General features: G+C 35.4%; 1 protein-coding gene across 4 annotated transcripts in view; it reads left to right on the top strand.

Annotated features, from left to right (window-relative positions):
- Itch (itchy E3 ubiquitin protein ligase) overlaps nt 1-21148 on the top strand; it is a 137051-nt gene that overhangs the window by 112229 nt on the left and 3674 nt on the right. For all 4 annotated transcript variants that reach the window (XM_048811095.1, XM_015481533.2, XM_048811094.1 and 1 more), the window contains 10 exons: nt 793-865; nt 1681-1752; nt 3654-3742; nt 5989-6148; nt 6328-6461; nt 6796-6936; nt 10939-11059; nt 11694-11798; nt 13961-14057; nt 16961-17033. In XM_048811095.1, coding sequence (XP_048667052.1) covers nt 793-865; nt 1681-1752; nt 3654-3742; nt 5989-6148; nt 6328-6461; nt 6796-6936; nt 10939-11059; nt 11694-11798; nt 13961-14057; nt 16961-17033 — 1065 coding nt within the window. The remainder of the gene's footprint in view (nt 1-792; nt 866-1680; nt 1753-3653; nt 3743-5988; nt 6149-6327; nt 6462-6795; nt 6937-10938; nt 11060-11693; nt 11799-13960; nt 14058-16960; nt 17034-21148) is intronic.

Below are 21148 nucleotides of genomic sequence, written 5' to 3'. Positions count from 1 at the left end.
GGAAGCCCCAGAACATCATATTGATCTAGGTTCGTCCCTTCCTCTTCTTTCCACATACCTTTATTTTATTTTTAAATATTTATTTTTTAGTTATACTTAGAGACAATACCTTTGTTTTATTTATTAATGTGGTGCACATCCCAGGCAAGCACTCTGCCACTGAGCCACAGCCCCAGTCCTAGGTTTCTTTCTTTATGTCCTACCATCCAGAGCCTGGTCTCCATCCTCAGTATCATCCCATGGTCTGTGACAGATAGCTGCTGTGAAACTTCTTCTGTCAAAGTCTACACTCCCATACTGGAATATGGAGGAAGGGAAAATTGGAATGGGAAAAAATAAAAACAGAAATTTCCCTTTCCAGCTCTCTCTGTTCTGAAAGTCTCCTATGACATTTCCATTTAGAGCTCCTTAGCCAGACTTGAAGTGATATGAATGAATTGAGAAACAGTCTTTATCCTAGATAGCAGTCTTGCCTACATGACTATGAAGAGTTTTATTTAAGGAAAAAGCATAGATAGCATTCTCAGAACTCCCTTTAACCAGCCCTGTTAGGTTTGGCTATATATAAAAAAAATCCACAACAGTGGCTTCAGCAAGATCAAAATTTCTGTCTTTTCCTAAAAATTGAACCTGGGAAAACATTCAGTAACAACAAATTTTGTGTTTGGAATGTGCTATTCTGAGTATTTTTGTCTTTTACCACTAAATTATGAAATGAGTGGGGTGTTTGCTTTCTTTCAGCGTTCTTTTACAAGCAGCCATATTTGTCACTTAACCCTTGTTCTTCCTCAGAGACAATGGACCTCAGATAGCCTATGTTCGGGACTTCAAGGCAAAGGTTCAGTATTTCCGGTTCTGGTGCCAGGTTAGTATTGGGACTGTATCTCTATACTTACTTTAGTTTATTAAGTTACTTTTATTATTACACAGTGATTTTGAAAATTATTAACTCCTGGAAAAACAGGTAAAATGGGAAACATTAGAACCTCCTTCCCCTATTTTTAGGACAAAGAAATACATTTATTGATCTGGTAATTTGTAGCTTTTTTTTAATCCAGAAGATTAAGCTTAAAATCATTTGAATAATAAGACATTGTCACTTTTTCCTCAGTACTCAAATCTTCAAATACGTTAAAACTTTTTCTAATGTATAAACTGTGACTGACCATTTTCATAACTATTGTTTGATACAAATGACTAATAGGTACATATATGTTCATACACAAATGACCACATATATTCAAACTTGTTATGTTTAGAGTGTTTTTCTAAATGTGATCAGCTGCTTCTAATGTCTAAATAAATTACTTGAATTAATGATTTTATGGGTGCTAAGTAAAATTAATACATTAGAATGTTGTTTTATAAAATATTTCTAAACTTCAAAATCCTCTAATTAACTGAGAAACCAGAAGAATCAATTAGTTTTTTAAAAATAAAATTAAGATTTATTTGAGTCACTAAAGTAAGCATTGTGCATAAGATTTTTTTTTCTGTTTCTCCTATATCAAATAATATGTAATCAGCATGAATACTCACAAATGCATTGGTAAACACTACTGAATATAAATTCATGTTATTTTTTGTTTGTTTGTTTCTATAAACAAGTAAGACTTTTCCCTTTTTGTTTTTTGGTAGGTAATTTTAATAGAATTGACTTAAATCATTCTTATATTTCAGCAATTGGCCATGCCACAGCACATAAAGATTACAGTAACAAGAAAAACACTGTTTGAGGATTCCTTTCAACAGGTATTGTCTTGTTTACTGAGTAGTTCTGCTAAGCCAGAGCCACCTTTTGGTGTTAACAGTTCAACCCAAATAGTTTTGAACTTGAGTTTGGAGTTCTTGAATTTTTAAATTTAATCTCATTACAGACTACCTTAGTATTTATCATTTAGGAACATGTACAAAGTTTTGTGTATGTGTGTGTGCTCGCGCGCGCGTGCTTGTGTGCCTCAGTGTTTGTTACTCATAGTGATTAGTGAGTTTTTGATTTCCATTTCTATGCTGTTTGGTGTTTGATTTGAAATAGATGTAAAAATTGGGAAATAGGCTATCAATGGGCAAAGGTCTTGAAATATCCATATGAACATTGTGGAATGGGAAAGGAGATGGGATGACTTCATTTTTACACTCTGAATTACTTAGATTTTTATTATAAACATGTTACTGTTACAATTAAAAATTATTTAGATGTAGGAAACAAAATAAATGGTCATTGGTGACAGTATCTGATAAAGGATGTGTTAGATTTCCAAAATAATCAACAATTTTTTTTACTTGCGCCCAGAACCTGAATCAATCAATCAACTTTATCTTGCAGATATTACTTTTTTAAAAAAATACTTATTTATTTTTAGGTGTAGTTGGACACAATGCCTTTATTTTATTTATTTATTTTTATGTGGTGCTGAGGATTGAACCCAGGACCTCGCACATGCCAGACAAGTGCTCTACTGCTGAGCCACAACCCCAGCCCTATCTTGCAGATATTACTAACAACCAAGTATAACTAAATGTTAAGTGATTGGCCATGCCAATGGGAGCAAATGTGTTGAATTGAAAACATCTGGCTAATCCTTGTTTAAGATCAAATGTAGAAGTGATTATTTTCAAGATATCGTTGTAGCAACAACTCAAGAAGTAACTGGATGCAAAGGGGAAAGAAATTGAGATAGTTGGCAGTAGCTGGCTACTTGCTTTTAGAAATACTTGTGTTCATTTTCTAATGGAACCTCAATTATTAACATTAAAAGGGAAACCCAGTTTGCATCCTGCTCTGTAGGAGCAGACAACTTTTTAGTGGGACTTGGAGCTTGACTGAGACCATTTAGAGAATTGTGGTCATACCCCTTGATCTGATGTAAGTCTCCAAGATCATTCTATACCCTAGTCTTTGCCCATTTCTAGTTTTCATATTCATAATCACCCTTTTGGCACTGAGTAATTAGTCTGTGTTGAGTGGGTTTCTTGGAACATAACTTGGAACACAGCTAGTGTTAAGCTGTGAAATAGGCTGGATGTGGTGATGCAAGCCTGTAGTCCCAGCTGTAGGAAGCTGAGGCAGGAGAATTGCAAGTATGAGGCCAAACTTAGCAATTTAGGGAGACCCTGTTCCAGAATAAAATAAAAAGGACTAGGGACATAGCTCTATGGTAGAGCACCCCTGGATTCAATCCCCAAAATGACCCCCCCAAAAAAAGAAAAAAAAAAGAATATCACTATTTAAAAGAAAATTATATAGCCGGGTGCAGTGGTGCACACCTGTAATTCCAGCACCTTGGGAGGCTAAGGCAGGAAGATTGGGAGTTCAAAGACATTGTCAGCAACTTATTGAGACCCTGTCTAAAAATATTTTTAAAAGATATTGGATGTGACTCAGTGGTTAAGTGCCCATGGGTTTAATCTCTGGTATCAAAAGAAAAAAAGAAATTTATGTATGTATAAAGTACACAAAGATACAGATACGTATAACATATAAAATGTTATGGAAATTTAATGTGTTTTCTATATGTGTGATGTTAACTAGATCACAAACAGCATTTTGTGTCCTAGGGGATTTAAGTTACCTTTAATGAAGAAAGTGTCAGATTTGGAAGTGATAGAATGATGTTTCCACAACTGCTTTTACCAATTTTCTTATTTTGTAGATAATGAACTTCAGTCCCCAAGATCTGCGAAGACGTTTGTGGGTGATTTTTCCAGGAGAAGAAGGTTTAGATTATGGAGGTGTAGCAAGGTAGTGATAATATGAATACTCAGAACTTAGTTCCTTTCTTCCAAAGGTATCATTGCACTTTGCTTGCAAGTATTATTTTCTCAATCTTATATTTCAGGAAAATGAAATATGACAAATTATTGTAGCTTTATTATGCTGGAGCTACAGAATTTCAACAAACATTAATTCAGCACTTTCTAAGGTATTGCTAGTTGACTTCACCTACATCATTCATTTAGCCCTCAGAACAACCCTGTGAGATAGAATTCTACAGATGATGAAGTTTAGAGATTCATCTAACACACATAATAAGTTATATAGCCTGGATACAACCACCTCATGTCTGTTTCACAGAGCATGCAAGGCCCTATAGCACTCGTGTCATTTCCTCCTCTACACAGTACTGATACAGATAATACACAATTCCTAACTGATATTAAAAATCTGTCATGAGAATACAGAGACTATATAAAATAGAGTTGAAAATCTTAATTCTTTTTTTTTTTTTTAAAGAGAGAGAATTTTTTTTTTAATATTTATTTTTTAGTTTTCGGTGGACACAACATCTTTGTTTGTATGTGGTGCTGAGGATCGAACCTGGGCCACACGCATGCCAGGCGAGCGCGCTACCACTTGAGCCACATCCCCAGCCCGAAAATCTTAATTCTACTTTCTTCATATTGGAGCTACTAATCAAGCCCTGGAAGGTAGCCTTCAGGAAGAAATTGTGTTTCTGAGCAGGGCATGTGGTTTAGTGGTAGAGTGCTTGCTTAGCAAAGTGGAGGTGCTGGGGTAGATCCCCAGAACAGCAAAAAAAGAGCCAGGCAAGTCTAGAAGCTGAAGCAGTAGAATTACGCGTTCAAGGCCAATCTCAGCAACTTAGATCATTTCCCAAAATAAAAAAGAAAAAGAACTGAAGATGTAGATTAGTGATAAAGTGCCCCTGAATTCAATCCCCTGTATGAATAGAAAGAAAGAAAAAAAAATCACTTTCCTTATTCCATAGCAATATGTCATACCAGGGCAAAAATTTACATAGTAGTGGCAATGTGGAAAGGCAAGGACTTTGGAGTCAGGAGTGGTATTAATGTTTTCTTTTCTGCACTCATAATGTCTCTCTATCTTGGATTACTATGAAGAATAGAAATACTTTAATGAAATACTTTAATAGAAATACATTAGTAACCTAATTCAGAACCTAAGTCTTTCTGTGCTCACTAACTGGTGACTACATTTTAGTAATCCTTTATATTGTGACATAAATTTCTTTCAAGTATATGAAATAGTCAGAAGTAAAAGAGTAGATGGGGCTGGGGTTGTGGCTCAGGAGTACAGTGTTCGCCAAGCATGTGTGAGGCCCTGGGTTCAATCCTCAGCACCTCATAAAATAAATAAATAAAATAAAGGTATTGTGTCCAACTACAACTAAAAATTGAATTTTTTTTTTTAAAAAACAAAGTAAACGAGTAGAAACCTTTAATTTTGTACAAGGTAAAGATAATTCAGGAAGAGGCCAATTATTCAGTCTTATTTAGAAAACCACTAACAATATTAAAAGCAGCATTATTACCAGAGGCTATGAACTAACAGGAAAAGAGGTCTAGGAAACTGATACCACAATGTTTTGTTCCAGATTTGTCCTACCAAACCCATACATGTTACATAGTTAATAACCACAATCTCAGGTTAATATGGGTAGATATTTTCAGAGCACTTGAATTGGTGCTTTTAACAGCATTTTTTCAATTTTTAAGGAGCCAGAATTACTTGGTTTATTGCCTCCGAAATTGGAGGGTTGTTCACATTCATCCCGAATGTAGGTAGTGGTGGCACTTGTTGAAGATCACCATGGGACTTAGCAATACATGGAATATTAGATGCATTTCAGCCACTCTCATCACATGAGTCAATAGTGAATTTTAACTTGTCTACATGTAGTAGCATTTCATCAATTCCAAGACTAATATTTTCAAAATTGGACTGTGTATTACCATTATAATTGGAAAAAAAAATGTTAGTGGTTCATCAAATAAAGGTACATTTAAAGTCAATAATGGGTTAGATTTTTTTGAAATCTAACAATAAGCAATGTATAAATATCAACACATTTGAGCAGAAGCAATGAAAATCAACAGATTAGATTAGAGGTTAGACAACTAGTACCACCTAAGGAATGTAGATTCCTGAGAACTTTGTAGCATTGATCTTTGATTTGTTGGCATTGTTACTTACGAGATTTTTCATCCTGAGTTTTCTTTTGATTTCAGAGAGTGGTTCTTTCTTTTGTCACATGAAGTTTTGAACCCAATGTATTGCCTGTTTGAATATGCAGGGAAGGATAACTACTGCCTGCAGATAAACCCCGCTTCTTACATCAATCCAGATCACCTGAAATATTTTCGTTTTATTGGCAGGTTTATTGCCATGGTAAGTGCAGGTGGAGAACTGTGTGTTTACTTTGTTAAATCAACAATATTAAATTTTCTTACATATGCCATAAAAGATCATTTGACAGGGGAGTTTTTATAAATGAAGAATACACCTAATGTTTAGAAATAAAATTACTTTCATATAGTTATCTGAAATGATGTTTTCTTTTTGTATAGGCTCTGTTCCATGGAAAATTCATAGACACAGGTTTTTCTTTACCATTCTATAAATGTATCTTGAACAAACCAGTTGGACTTAAGGATTTAGAATCTATTGATCCAGAATTTTACAATTCTCTCATCTGGGTTAAGTAAGTTTCTATATATATTTAATTTATTAGAATAGAGTCTATATGCTTTCATTATGGTATTAGTAACTTATCAAGCTATAGGCATGTAATTGGTTTATTGAATTTAAATGATCTGCACGTCAAACTTGTCTCTCTGTTTAATGTGATAAATTTCACAGGAGTACCTTAAGAAACTAGGTAGTAATATGATAGTTTAAGAGCATATAACCTTCTAATTTCTTATTTTGATGTTATAGCTTAATGTTAATTATTTTAGACCAGAGGCCTCAAGTCAAAACTTGAATTATGTTTGAATTCGTGGACATGACAAATAGTGCTAATTTTATTTTTACAGAGAAAACAATATTGAAGAATGTGGTTTGGAAATGTACTTCTCCGTGGATAAAGAAATTCTAGGTGAAATTAAAAGTCATGACTTGAAACCCAATGGTGGCAATATTCTTGTAACAGAAGAAAATAAAGAGGAATATATCAGGTGAGAGAGAATGTTCCTTTTGATATAGTTTAGCATTTCTGTTGATAATTTCCTATTAATAGTAATTGGCAATATTTCAAAAAAAATTTCCCTTTGTACTAATCATTATTCTATGTAAGTAGTTATTTCTCACTCACAGTTTCAGCCCAAAAGTGGGAGTTCCAAGGGTAGAAATGCTAGATCATTTCTTTTAAATTTCAATTCTGTAACCACTGTGCTAAATATCATTTCATTGCAAAAAAATCTCAAATTTGTATGCTGATATTTTCATGGGGAATATTAAAAAATTGGGCAAAATTTATAATAAAATAATGGTTTATGGTATTTTCTCTATAATGCTTTGCACTGGTTCATACTTGTAGTTACTGGTCCATTCAAGTCTTCTCGACACCAGTTCTATCTAATCAGGGTTAAATTGAGTGTATCTGCTGCTTCTTATGTTTCAGTTTCTATGTCTCTTGCCTGATTTTCCCTTCATAATTAGAAGTGTACAATTGTACCCATCACCAACTACTATGTACAATCATTGTTTATTAGTTACATAATGTAGCCTTTCGAAAATTTAGTTTAAACTGGATGCGTTGGCATACGCCTATAATCCCAACTACTCCTGAGGCAGTGAGTTGTGACTTCAAGGCCAGGCTGGGCGACTTAGTGAGACCCTGTCTCAAAATAAAATAAAAAGAACTGAGGATGTAGCTCAGTGATAAAGGGTCCCTGGGTTAAATCTCTTGTCTCACCCAAATAAATAAATAAATACATTTTTTTGTTTGTTTTTTAAGAGGTATAATTTAGAGTAAAATGCTGAGAGCTTACCTAAGTAAATAGTTAATATTTTGGCAATTTCGTACCAGAGATTGAGTCCAGAGGTGCTTAACCACTGAGCCACATTCCCAGCCCTTTTACTATTTTATTTTGAGACAGAGTGTTGCTAAGTTTCTTAGGACCTCAGCCTTCCTCATCGCTGGAATTACAGGCATGTGCCATTGTCCCCAGCTGCTAAATCACTCTTAAATGTCAGTTTTGTAAACATTATTCAATATAGCATCACGTCCCTATAAAGATGACCTAAGGGGCTGGGATTGTGGCTCAGCGGCAGAGTGCTTGTCTAGCACGTGTGAGGCCCTGGGTTTGATCCTCAGTACCACATAAAAATAAATAAACAAAATAAAGATGACCCAAATCAAACTATGGGACTTTTTTTTCCCCTTCTTCTGTCCCCCCACCCCATAACAGAGCAATACCATATGCATTTCCCTTCCCCTGGCCAAGAGGCAGCTGGTTCAGTTTAGTTTTATTTCTATATCAGATCCTGGACTTCCTAAAATGGAATCATATCATGTACTTTTTTGTATCTGTCTGTTTTATTCAGCATTATGAGATTTATCATGTTTTATGTTTCAGTATTTTATTCCTTTTTGTTGCTGAGACATGTTTCATGTTATGTGTACATCACAATTTGTATATCCATTCTCTCGTTGACATTTCAGTTGTTACCCTCTTTAGGGTTATTATGAGTAAAGCTGCCTTGAACATTTTTATTGAGCCTTTTTGTGAACCATGTTTGTATTTCTCTTACATAAATACCCAGGAATGAAATGTTGGGTGTTAGGGTGGGTGCTTAACTTCATTAGAAACTTGCTGCCAGTTTCTAAAAGTGGTCCTGCCATTTTATAGGCCTACTAGCAGTGTTTGCGTTTTTGTTTTACAATCTTGCCAATTCAGTATTGTCTGTAGTATATCCTTGTAGTTTTAACTTCCATTTCTTCCTTCACTTATGGTATTGAGTACCTTTTTGTACATATTGATTATTTGTAGCTCTTTTGCCCATTTTATGATGGACATTTTGTAATTGGGATGTCCTTCATTGGTTTTAAAGAGTTCTTTACATATTCTGGATCATTGATTTTAGACATCTCCGTTTTCTAATATGATCATTTAAAGTAGTTTCTAGTTAAAACTATCACAATTGTGGGACATACCTTAGCTATGTCCCACAATTGTGATAGTTTTCATTATCATTTAGTTAAAAATATTTTCTAATATTCATTGTGGTTTCTTTTTTGATCCATAAGTTATTTAGAAGTATATTGTTTAATTTCCAAAGTCTGGGGATTCTTTCCAACTACCTTTGTTTTCTAATTTAATTCCATTATGGTCAGAGAAGAGTCTCTAAATTATTACATTAAAATTTAAAAATATTTTGAAACTTGTGTTATAACCCAATGTGTGTTATATCTGGTACACTTGAAATGTTATGTACTGCCATTGTTAGGTTAAAATTCTATAAATGTCAATTAGGGTCAGATTGGTTGATGATATACTAAACTTTTCTATATCCTTATTGATGGTTTTGTTTTTGTTTTAATTTTTGGTGCTGGGGATTGAAACCAAGACCTCACACATGTTAAGCCTGTGCTGTACTACTGAGCCACACCCCTGGTCTTATTTTTTGCTTCATGTATTTTGAAGCTATATTATAGTATATTCTCATGTATATTATGCTTGCAACTAATGAATTGGCTCTCATGAAATGTCATTTTTCTATTTCTGTTATTATCCCTTGGGTTAATTAGTTTGTTTTTTTTTTTTTATCACTATGGTCAAAATATCTGACAGGGATAACTTAGAGGAGACATTTTTATTTTTGACTCAGGATTTCAGAGGCTTAGTCCATGATTGACCAAACCCATTGCTATGGGCCCAAGGTGAGTCAGAGCATCATAGCGGAGTGCACATGGAGGAGTACTATTCATGGCTGTCTAGAAAGTAGAGAGAGAAAGGGAAAGGGATCACAAGGAAGTTGAATCTTTCCAGGGCATGCCCCACAGTGACCCATCTCCTCCAGCCATGCCCCATTTACCTACAGTCACCACCCAGTTATTACATTGAAACTAATATGGAGTGATTAAGTCACAGCTCTCATAATCCTATAATTTTACCTCAGATTGTCCTGTATCAAAACCATAACATCCACTCCAGCTTTCCTGTGATGAGTGTATTTACATAGTATATTTTCATACAGCCATTTACATTCTATCTGTATCTTTATATCTAAATTTGTTTCTTGAAAGCAGTGTATTCCTAGGTCTTATTATTTTTATGGTTTTATTATTTTTATATATAATGGTTAAGTTTTGCTATTTGCAAGTCTCACCTTGCTATTTGTTTGTTTCCTAAAGTCTGTTCTCCTTTCCTATCTTCTTTGAGTTGATAGATCAATTATTATTGGTTTTTAATCTATTCTGCTGGCATTTTAGTTAAACTTAACTTTTTTAGTGATGACAATAATGATTACAATAATATGCATTCTTAACTTGTCTCTATTTACCTAAAATTTATATTATAGCACCTCTTCTACAATATAAGAAGCTCATAAGACTATAATTATACTTATTTCATTCCAGTCCTTGTTCTGTTGTTGTTATATTTATGCATATATTATAAATTTCATAATACCTTGTAACGCTAAAGTGTTATGTGTACAGCTGCTGGATTTGGCAGATTGGATCTGATAGACAGTAAAGACACTTTTTTTTATATAAGATGGCATTTATTTGAGTAATTATATGGAATTAAGAGCAAAAGCAAAAGTGATAGGTGAGAAAAAGAAGAAGGTACATCACCAGATAAGAGGAAACACCAACACCTCAAGTTATATAGCTGGGGAGTCCCGGGACAGCTTTTCAGCCCCCGAATATTTGACATTAAAGAAATATCATTCTCTTTTTTGTTGTGATAATGGTGTGGTTATGCTTTTAAGAAACTTCATGCTTGAAACATTTTTTCAAAGGAAATTACTCTAATGTATGAGCTAATGGCATAGATGATATAAGATAGGCATTGTGATAAAGCTTGGATATGTTTACAAAGGGGTTCATTATACTCTACATTTATGTTTCAGGTTTTTCATAATAATAAAGTTTAAAATGTTTAACTTTATACTAGAATTTAAAGGTAAAATGTAAATTTCCTGATAGCTTTTTCATATTTATTTGCCAGAATGGTAGCTGAGTGGCGGTTATCTCGAGGTGTTGAAGAACAGACACAAGCTTTCTTTGAGGGTTTTAATGAAATTCTTCCTCAGCAGTATTTGCAATACTTTGATGCAAAGGAATTAGAGGTAATGAATTTTTCTTCATTCCCTTGAAGCATGCTAGTAAATAATAACTTCAGGTGTCTACTTTAAATTCACTTTTCCATCTTTTCAGTGGCAGTAGTATTTTTTCTGCTGGTATGATGTTTTGAAACATCCTCAATGGTTAAAAAAATCAAAATTTATGGAGGGGACACAGGTATTGGAAAGATAGTGGAATGAGATGGACTTCACCTACCATAAGTACATGTATGAACACACGAATGGGTGTGATTCTATTTTATGTACAACCAGAGACATGAAAAATTGTGCTCTATATGTGTACTATGAATTGAAATGCATTCTGCTGTCATGTATACCAAATTAGACTAAATAAATGTAAAATTAAAAAAAAGAAAAATCATAATTTATCCAAAAATGAAAGATCATTATTTTTAAAAAAAGTGTTACATTAATACTTCTTTACACTTGAGTAGATATTCCTTGAATATATGTATATATGGAACCATACGTGAAACTTGCTTTCCTAGGTCATAGATACAATTCTTGACGTACAGTTTATACCTGCTGTTAATGTTTTTATTAATATTATCTTTTCTTATGTCAATCATTTTTTTATAAAGTCATCTAAAGAAACAATTTGTCTTTTTCATCCCTAAAGGTCCTTTTATGTGGAATGCAAGAGATTGATTTAAATGACTGGCAAAGACATGCAATCTACCGTCATTACACTAGGACAAGCAAACAAATCATGTGGTTTTGGCAGGTTTGTTTCTAAATTTGTTTCAGTTGGTAACCACAGCATGAAATTCCTTCAAATTTACCACAACGAGTAAAAGAACAAAATATACCAATGTGTGCAGTCCCCTCAGTCCATCCTATGCATTATAATACCATGTTATAGTAAATAAGTATAGCTGAGCATGGGGTGCACACCTATAATCCTAGGGATTGAGACAGGAGGATTGCAAATTTGAGCCAACCTCTACAATTTACCAAGACCCTGCCTCAAAATAAATAATTCAGTGGTAAAGTGCCCTAGGATTAAATCTCCAGTAAAGGAAAAAAAAAAATCACAGATTATAGATTTGAACAACTATCATATTCATACTGGGGTTTGAGGTTTGAACCCAGAGGTGCTCTATCACTGAGCCATATCCCTATTTTGAAACATTAAGTTTTCTAGGCTAACCCTGAACTTGCTGCAATCCTCCTGCCTCAGCCTCCTGAATCATTAGGATTATAGACATGTGTCCTCTAGCCTTTTATCACCATTCTTTTTAAGACTAAGTAACCAACATATATACCTTACACATTTGCCCAGATTATAAGACAATTCCCGTAAATTAGATTCACATTTGATTTAAATGCTGTTTGGAATAGTGTAAAACTGTCAGTATGGTTTTCATTATTCATACTTCATTAAGGTGTTCAGGTAGCAAAATTTAAGAGACCTGGTTTAAAATCATAATGGTGTCTTTCAAAAAAAATGTCTGCTATAATAACATGAAAAGATGTTCAATGTCATTGGTCATTAAGAAAGTGGAGTCAAAACCACAATGAGATACCACTTCATACTCATTAGTTTTATCAAGGGTTGGGGGTAATTTGTGAGGATCTGAGCAATTGAAACTTTCCAGTCTTGATGAGAGTAATAATGCACCAATATGGAAAACAGTTTGGCAGTTTATAAAAAAGTTAAACATAGAATTAATATATGATTCAGTAATTCCATTCCAAAAAGGAAAGACTCAGATACTGCCACATACATGTTCGTAACAATATTATTTAAGATCACCAAAAGGTGAAATTAACCCATATGCCTGTCAATAGATGGATAAATAAAATGTGCTCTATATTTATAATGGACTATTATTAAACCCTATAAATCTAACACCCCCCAAAAAAAAAAACTGACCCATGCTAGAAACAGTATCCAAAAACCTAATGTTTTGAGTAAGAATTAAAGGAAGTAGCCAGGCACAGTGGTGCAAATTATAACCCTAGCAGCTTGGGAGGCTGAGACAGGAGGATCATTAGTTCAAAGCTAGCCTCAACAATTTAGTGAGGTTCTGTCTCAAAATAAAAAGGGCTGGGGATGTGGCTCAGTGGTTAAGCATCCCTGGTACAAAAAAAAAAGTTGTAGGCACATAATACTACATATAGGTACATGAACATTTAAAAAACATCAAGGAAAGGAAGTCATTGGATTCTATCTGGATCAGAATTCCGTGAGCTTGATTGGTTTATATTACCAAAAAAGTCCATATAGACTGAAGCTCCATGTCCTATATAACTGTATAGATAGGCTAGGCAGATCTAGGAGGGGGGAAGCAGGGACTTCCTAAAAGAGCTCATCTTCCAACTGCGTGAATAGGGAGCTCTTAGGCCCCGAGCATGCTTCTTTTTATAGACATGTTGTCCTGAGATTGATTTAGGGGAAGGTGGTAAGCTTCGATAAACACGAAAATGCCCCCTTTAGGGCTGGGGCTGTAGCTCAGCGGCAGAGCATTTGCATAGCATGCGTGAGGCACTGGGTTTGATCCTCAGCACCACATAAAAATAAACAAATAAAGGCATTCTGTTCATCTACTACTTCAAAAATAAATAAGGGAGGGAGGGAGGGAAGGTTCATTTAATATTTGTGTGGGGGTTTGTTTGTTTTGGTTTTGTACCGGGGATTGAACCCAGGGGCACTTAACCCCTGAGCCATATCCCCAGCCCTTTTTATTTTGAGACAGGGTCTTGCTAAGTTGCTGAGGCTGGCCTTCAACTCATGATCCTCCTCCCTCAGCCTCCCATGTCACTAGGATTATAGGCATGTAGCACCATGCCCAGCTCATTTAAGATTTGAAATGATTTTCCTTTCATGTGCAGTGAGCCAAATGTAACATGTCCTATATATCTCTTTAAATATAATCTTAACAGTTTGTTAAGGAAATTGATAATGAGAAGAGAATGAGACTTCTGCAATTTGTCACTGGAACTTGCCGATTGCCAGTAGGAGGATTTGCTGACCTCATGGGTATGTATACCAGGTACTTCTCTCCTATACAGAAAATCATTATCACACTGCTGTTAGGTAAGTGTCTATGTAAGGTATCAGAAATAAAAAGACAAGTATAACCATTTTTTTTCAACTAGCCACAATTTAACCTGGATTGTGTAAACTTCTAAATCATTTTGTAGTCTTTACTTAGGATATCCGTCTTCTGTATGTGAACTTTGTTCAGTCAGTCATTTGGCAAACATCTTAGTTTCTCTGAAATGAGAAATATTACTGGTCATATAATATTGTTTAATGATGTGAGAAGATCATTGTACCATAGTGGGTTATTACTTCCCTAATGCCTTCCCAATAGTTTCCCATTTTGTTTGAAACCACTTTTCTAATAGACTGGGAATTGTTTGAGATATAGGTCATATTTTAATTATTTTGTGGTTATTTAAGTGAATGTGAGCATTATGCTAAGTACCCCAGAAGGCTGCACACGTAAGTGATCTCTAAGACTGCTTCAGCTTAGTCAGAATTAGCAAACTAAGCAGGTGATTTTAAAGTGTGAAATCAGTTTAACAAAGATGTTTTAATCATACCAAAAGAATTTGGATATTACCTGGAAGATACTGGAAGCTATGGAAGCATTTTGAAAAAAGGAAAACTTGTAGAGGCTGCATTTTAGGAAGATTTGATAATAAGATAAATAGCATGTTAAAAGATGGGGCTGGATACTGTGGCACATGCCTGTAATCCCAACTACTTGGGATGCTGAGGCAGAAGAACCATAAATTCAAAGTCAGCCTTAGCAAGTTAGTGAGTTCCTGTCTCAAAATAAAAAAGGACTGTGTGTGTGGATCAGTGGCAGAGCAACCCTGGATTAAATCCTAGTAATACTCAAAGATGGGGAGACCCTGAAGGATATGAGGAACTTATTGCAGCAATAATGGGAACCTGATCTTAGGAGACTGAAGTGGAAATACAAGGGAAAGAATAAATGCTAGAGAAGTTTCAAAAGTAGAAACAGAGCTAGATTTTAAGGTATAAAAAGAATAATGTAGGGAAATGGAGACGCTGTGAAGTGTAAAGAACATAGTTAGAGATGTTGTAGAAGGATGATGAGTGGTTTAGAATCTGCTGAGTTTAAGGTGACTACTGCCAGATAACTGAGTAGAAAATTCCAGAGAGCATTTTTTTCAGGTAATAATAATGTATGAGTTAGAGGTAAGAGAAGAGGGAAAGTTAAAACAATAGAACAATGACATTTTGATCTGAGAGAATAAATAGCCTTATACAAAAATAGAATATAGAGGCTGAGGTTGTGGCTCAGCGGTAGAGCGCTCACCTAGCACGTGCAAGGTGCTGGGTTCGATCCTCAGCACCACATAAAATAAAGGTATTGTGTCCAACTACAACCAAAATATATATATNTATATATATATATATATATATATATATATATATTTTTTTTTTTTTTTTAAATAGAATATAGAAAATAATAGAGTGCTGTTGCTTAAAAACATCTGTGTATGTAAGGATGAGACAGAAATAGCCTGGAGGCCAACTTAAAGAATGAGCCAGAGTTGCCAGTGGCACATGCCTGTAATCTCAGTGGCTCGGGAAGCTGAGGCAAGAGAATCTTGACTTCAAAGCCAGTCTCAGCAATGGCGGGGTGCTAAACAACTCAGTGAGATCCTGTCTCTAAATAAGATACAAAACATGGCATGTGTCTGCATCTGCTTTTTGGGGTGGGGGGAGGGTACTCAGGGTCTCACTGAGTTGTTTAGCGCCTCACTTTTTGCTGAGGCTGGCTTTAAACTCGTGATCCTCCTGTCTCAGCCTCCCGAGCCTCTGGGATTATAGGAGTATGTCACCACTCCTGGGTTCCCTGTACTTTTTCATAATGGCCTTTCACATAACTACTTGTGGAAACAACTTATTGTTATTAAATATAAAGGTACTACAAATGTATATCTATACTAGATTTAGTCAGTGAGACATGAGAAAATTCTTGTGCATGACTCTCCCACACATTTCATAATATTTAATGTGCCTGGCTACTTCTAATTAAAAAAGTTAAGTGGTTCTACCATTTTGATCACTAGTAAATGCTTTTTCCAAGGGAGCAATAGTGACCTTTGTTAAGGCAGTATTTTATAATCACCAGTCATAGCTATTTCTAGCAGAAGGTAGATGACAGGCAAGAATTAATATGTTTGGGGCTAGAGATGTGGGTCATTGGTAGAGTGCTTGCCTAGCAAGCAGGAGGTCCTAGGTTCGATCCCCAGCACCACACAGGGAAAAAAAAAAAGAAAAGAAAATGAGTTGGTATGTGTGCGTGCATAAAGTTTTAACAATTCTGTATTTATTTTTTTATTTTTTTAAGAGTGAGAGAGAATTTTTTAATATTTTAATTTTTTTTTTTAATTTTTTTTTGACGGACACAACATCTTTGTTTTGTATGTGGTGCTGAGGATCGAACCCGGGCCACACACCTACCAGGCAAGCGCGCTACCGCTTGAGCCACATCCCCAGCCCCAACAATTCTGTATTTAAATCAAGTTTTCTTGTACTAGAAAGTAGGTTGTAGTTTCCTTATTGTAGTTAAAGCTCCTAAAAAATTTTTTTAGGAGCTTTTTTTTTTTAAATTAAGCTTCTTATACATAACATTGTTATTCTGGTTAAGAAATACTCAATAAGACTGCGTTTTCTCTTTGACATACATTAGCAAAATCATTCTCAAATTTTAGCACTCACTAGAATCACTGGAAGTGATTAAAACACTACAGAGCCCCACCCACAGAGTTTCTGATTCCGTAGTTTAGGGGTAGGGCCTGTGGATTTGTGATTCCAACCTGGTAATTCTGTTGCTATTGGATTGGGACACACAATTGAGAACTTCTGAAAAACTGTTTATGATTTTATTGTTTTAGGAAGCAATGGACCACAGAAATTCTGCATTGAAAAAGTTGGGAAAGAAAATTGGTTACCCAGAAGTCATACCTGGTAAGCAAAATCAGGAAGAATAGAAAAACAAGCCTTTTTTTTCCAGCATCCTATAGCTATTTAGAACCTAACCAGTTCTAAAATGGCACACACCTGTAGTCCCAACTATCTGGGAGGCTGAAGGAGAAAGATTCCAAGTTCAAAGCCAGCCTAGGCAATTTAATGAGACTATGTCTCGAGATAAAATAAAAAAGGGCTGGGTGTGGTGGTGCAGGCCTGTAATCCCAGCAGCTCAGGAGGCTGAGGCAGGAAGATCGTAGGTTCAAAGCCAGTCTCAGCAATTTAATGAGGCCCTAAGCAACTTAGTGAGACCCTGTCTCTAAATAAAATATAAAAAAGGCTGGGGATGTGGCTCAGTGGTTAAATACCCCGAGTTCAATCCCCCATACCAAAAAGAAAACGATAAAAAGGACTGGTTATGTAGCTCAGTGGTAGAGCACTCCTGGGTTCGATCCCCATCACTACCAGAAAGAAAGAATGAAACCTGTTAAAAATGAAACAGAAGAACTTTCCCCATGGTATTAAATTATTTAACAGCTTTACTGAGGCATAATTTATGTACCATAAAATTAACCATTCTAGTTTTAGAGCATTTCATTCACCTCAGAATGATCTGTTATCATATTTACCATCAATCCCTTTCCCCGCCTCCAATTTTTTTAAATTTGGTATTTAGTATACTTTTAATTTCTCTCTGAAGACAGGAAAATATATTTGAACTTGAAGTACTATTTTGTGGGACATTATCTCTAGTAGTCATATATATAGACCTTGATGGATATTTTTTTCTTTTTGCCATCTAACCTTTTTGCTGTTTTCGGTTTGGTTTGGTACCAGGGAAGCTTAACCACTGACCCATATCATAGGCCTTTTTTAAGAAAGGGTCTTGGTAAATTGCTGAGGCTGTCCTCAAATTTAAGATCCCCCTGCCTCAGCCTCCAAATCACTGATATTACTGGTGTACACTACCATGCCCAGTACCTTTTTGATATTTTATTATCTGTTCCTTTATGTTTTAATACACATATGCGAGCAGTAGTTTTTAATTTTTTGCAGTACTGGGGATTGAACCTGTGCCTCATGTATGTTAGACAAGCACTCAACTACTGACCTATACCCCCCAGCCCAAGTTGTTTTTTTAAATGAAAACTTTATTGATAATAATTCACATATCATAAAATTTGCTCTCTTAAATAGTTTTTCAGTCTTTTCAGAAGGTTGTGTAATCATCACCACTATCTAATTGCAGAACATTTTTTTGATGCCACAAAGAAACCCTGTACCCATCAGTAGACACTCCCTATTTGCCCCTCATGCAACCCTTGGTAACCACTATTCTACTTTTTCTGTCTTTGTGGTTTTCCCACTCTGAAATTTTATATAAATGGAATCATAATATGTAGCCTTCTGTTTCTGGCTTCTTTTTTTAATATTTATTTTTTTAGTTTTAGGTGGACACAATGTATTTTTTATTTTTATGTGGTGTTGAGGATTGAACCCAGCGCCCCGCGCATGCTGCGAGTGCGCCACCGGTTGAGCCACATCCCCAGCCCCTGTTTCTGGCTTCTTTCATTTAGCATAATGTTTTCAAGATTTATCCATGTTGTGGTATGGGTTAGTATTTCATTTCTTTTTATTAGCTAGTTAGTTTTTTATTGTAAAACATTAACATAAAATTATTTATCACTTTTTTAAAAAATATTTTTTAGTTTTTTCGGTGTACACAACATCTTTATTTTACATTTATGTGGTGCTGAGGATTGAACCCAGTGCCTTGTGCATGCTAGGCAAGCACTCTACCACTGAGCCACAACCCCAGCCCTATTTATTACTTTTAATCATTTTTCAGTATAAACAGTTCTCTGGCATTAAGTACATTCTTACAGTTGTGCAGGTGTCACCACCAATGATGATAGCACTTACTGAATGGTAACTACTCCCTCCCCAGTTCCTGGCGACCATCATTCTACTTTCTGTTTCTAGGATTTTTGACTAATTTAAGTACTTTATAAGTGTGGAATCATACTTATGTTCTTTTGTGACTGTCTTGTTTCACTTAAAATAATGCCTATAAGGTTCATCCATGTTGTACCATGTGTCAGAATTTTCTTTTGTTTATTTAACAGTGCTGGGGATCAAACCCAGAGTCTTGCACATACTAGGGCAAGTGCTGCACTGCTGAGCTACATCCCTAATCTATCTATCTATCTATCTATCTGTCTATCTATCTATCTAGTACCAGATATTGAACCAGGGACGCTTAATCACTGAATCACTTCTCAGCCCTTTTTTGGGGGGTGGGTACCAGAGATTGAACTCAGGGGCACCCAACCACTGAGCCACATGTCCAGCTTATTTGTATTTTATTTAGAGACAGGGTCTCACTGAATTGACTAGTGTCTCACTTTTGCCTTTGAACTCACAAGGCTGGCTTTGAACTCACAATCCTCCTATCTCAGCCACCCAAGCCACTGGGATTATAGGCATGTACCACCGTGCCCTGCATTCCCAGCCCTTTTTGTTTTTTTATTTTTGAGATGGTCTTGCTAAGTTCCTGAGGCTGGCTTTGAACTCGTGATCCTCCAGCCTCAGCCTCCCAGATATATAACATATATAATTATATATATTTTTTTATAACTTTTATTTATTATATTTATTTTTTATGTGATGCTGAGGATCAAACCCAGTGCCTCACCCATGCTAGGAAAGCGCTCTACCAGTGAGCCCCAGCCCCCCAGCTATATTTTTGATTGGCACATAATATTTGTACATATTTATGTGACATTTCAATATATATATGTATAATCTGTAATGAACAAGTCAGGGTAATTGGCAAATGTATCACCTCATTTATCATTTCTTTGTGTTGGGAACATTCAAAATCCTTTCTGCTAGCTGTTTTGAAATAGTCAATCGCTTGTTATCAATCATAGTTATCCTGCTGTGCTATAGAACATTCTTACCCAAATTTACTCCTATACCTTTTAACCACCCTTTCCCCATTCCTTCCTTCCTTGCCCACACCCTTCCACAAGGCTCTCGAAGTCTCTATTTCTTTGAAATCAGCTTTTTAGCTTCCACATATAAGAACATGAAATATTTGTCTTTCTGTGTCTTATTTTACTTAATATAATGTCCTCTAGTTCCATCCATGTTGCTGCAAATGACAGAATTTTATTTTTTATTTTTTAATATTTATATTTTAGTTTTTTTAAGGTGGATACATTATCTTTATTTTATTTTTTTTTTTTTGGTATTGGGGATTAAACCCAGCTACATCCTCAAGGTGGCCTGAAACAACTTATTTATTTATTTATTTATTTTTAAAGAGAGAGAGAATATTTATTTTTTAGTTTTCAGCGGACACAACATCCCTGTTTGTATGTGGTGCTGAGGATTGAACCTGGGCCGCACGCATGCCAGGCGAGCGCGCTACCGACTGAGCCACATCCTCAGCCCATGGACACAATATCTTTATTTTTCATTTTTATGTGATGTTGAGGATCAAACCCAGCGCCCCGCGCATGCCAGGCGAGCATAGTACCTCTTGAGCCACATCCCCAGCCCTAGAATTTTATTCTTTTTATGGCTGAATAATATTCCATTATGTACCTATACTGCATTTTATGCATTCATCTATGGATAGACACCTAGGTTGATTCCATGCAGCCTATTGTGAATAGTGCTGCAATAAACAGCAAGTATAGATGTCTCTGACATACTGATTTCAATTCCTTTGGATATGTGTCCAATAGTGGGATTTCTGGGTCATATGGTAGTTACATTTCTAGTTTTTTTACATTCCCACCTACAGTATATGAAAATTTCCCTTTCTCCACATCCTTGCCAGCATTTGTGTTGTTGTTGTTACAGTACTGGGCTTGAACCCAGAGGTACTCTACCATTGAACTTCATCCCCATTCCTTTGTATGTTTATTTTGAGAAAGGTTCTTGCTGAGGTACCTAGGCTGGCCTTGAACTTTCAATCCTCTGGCCTTAGCCTTCCATGTATTTGGGAATTACTACACGCTCTCATAGGTGTGTCCCATAGCACCTGGTTATACATAAGTTTTGTTGTTTTTTTTTTGTTTTTTTTTTTTTTTTTTTTTTTTTTT

The sequence above is a fragment of the Marmota marmota genome, unplaced genomic scaffold (assembly GCF_001458135.2).
Source record: "Marmota marmota marmota unplaced genomic scaffold, marMar, whole genome shotgun sequence".
In the NCBI taxonomy this organism is placed as follows: domain Eukaryota; kingdom Metazoa; phylum Chordata; class Mammalia; order Rodentia; family Sciuridae; genus Marmota; species Marmota marmota.
The sequence above is the reverse complement of the archived record's forward strand: the minus strand, read 5'-3'. Positions and strand labels throughout refer to the sequence as shown.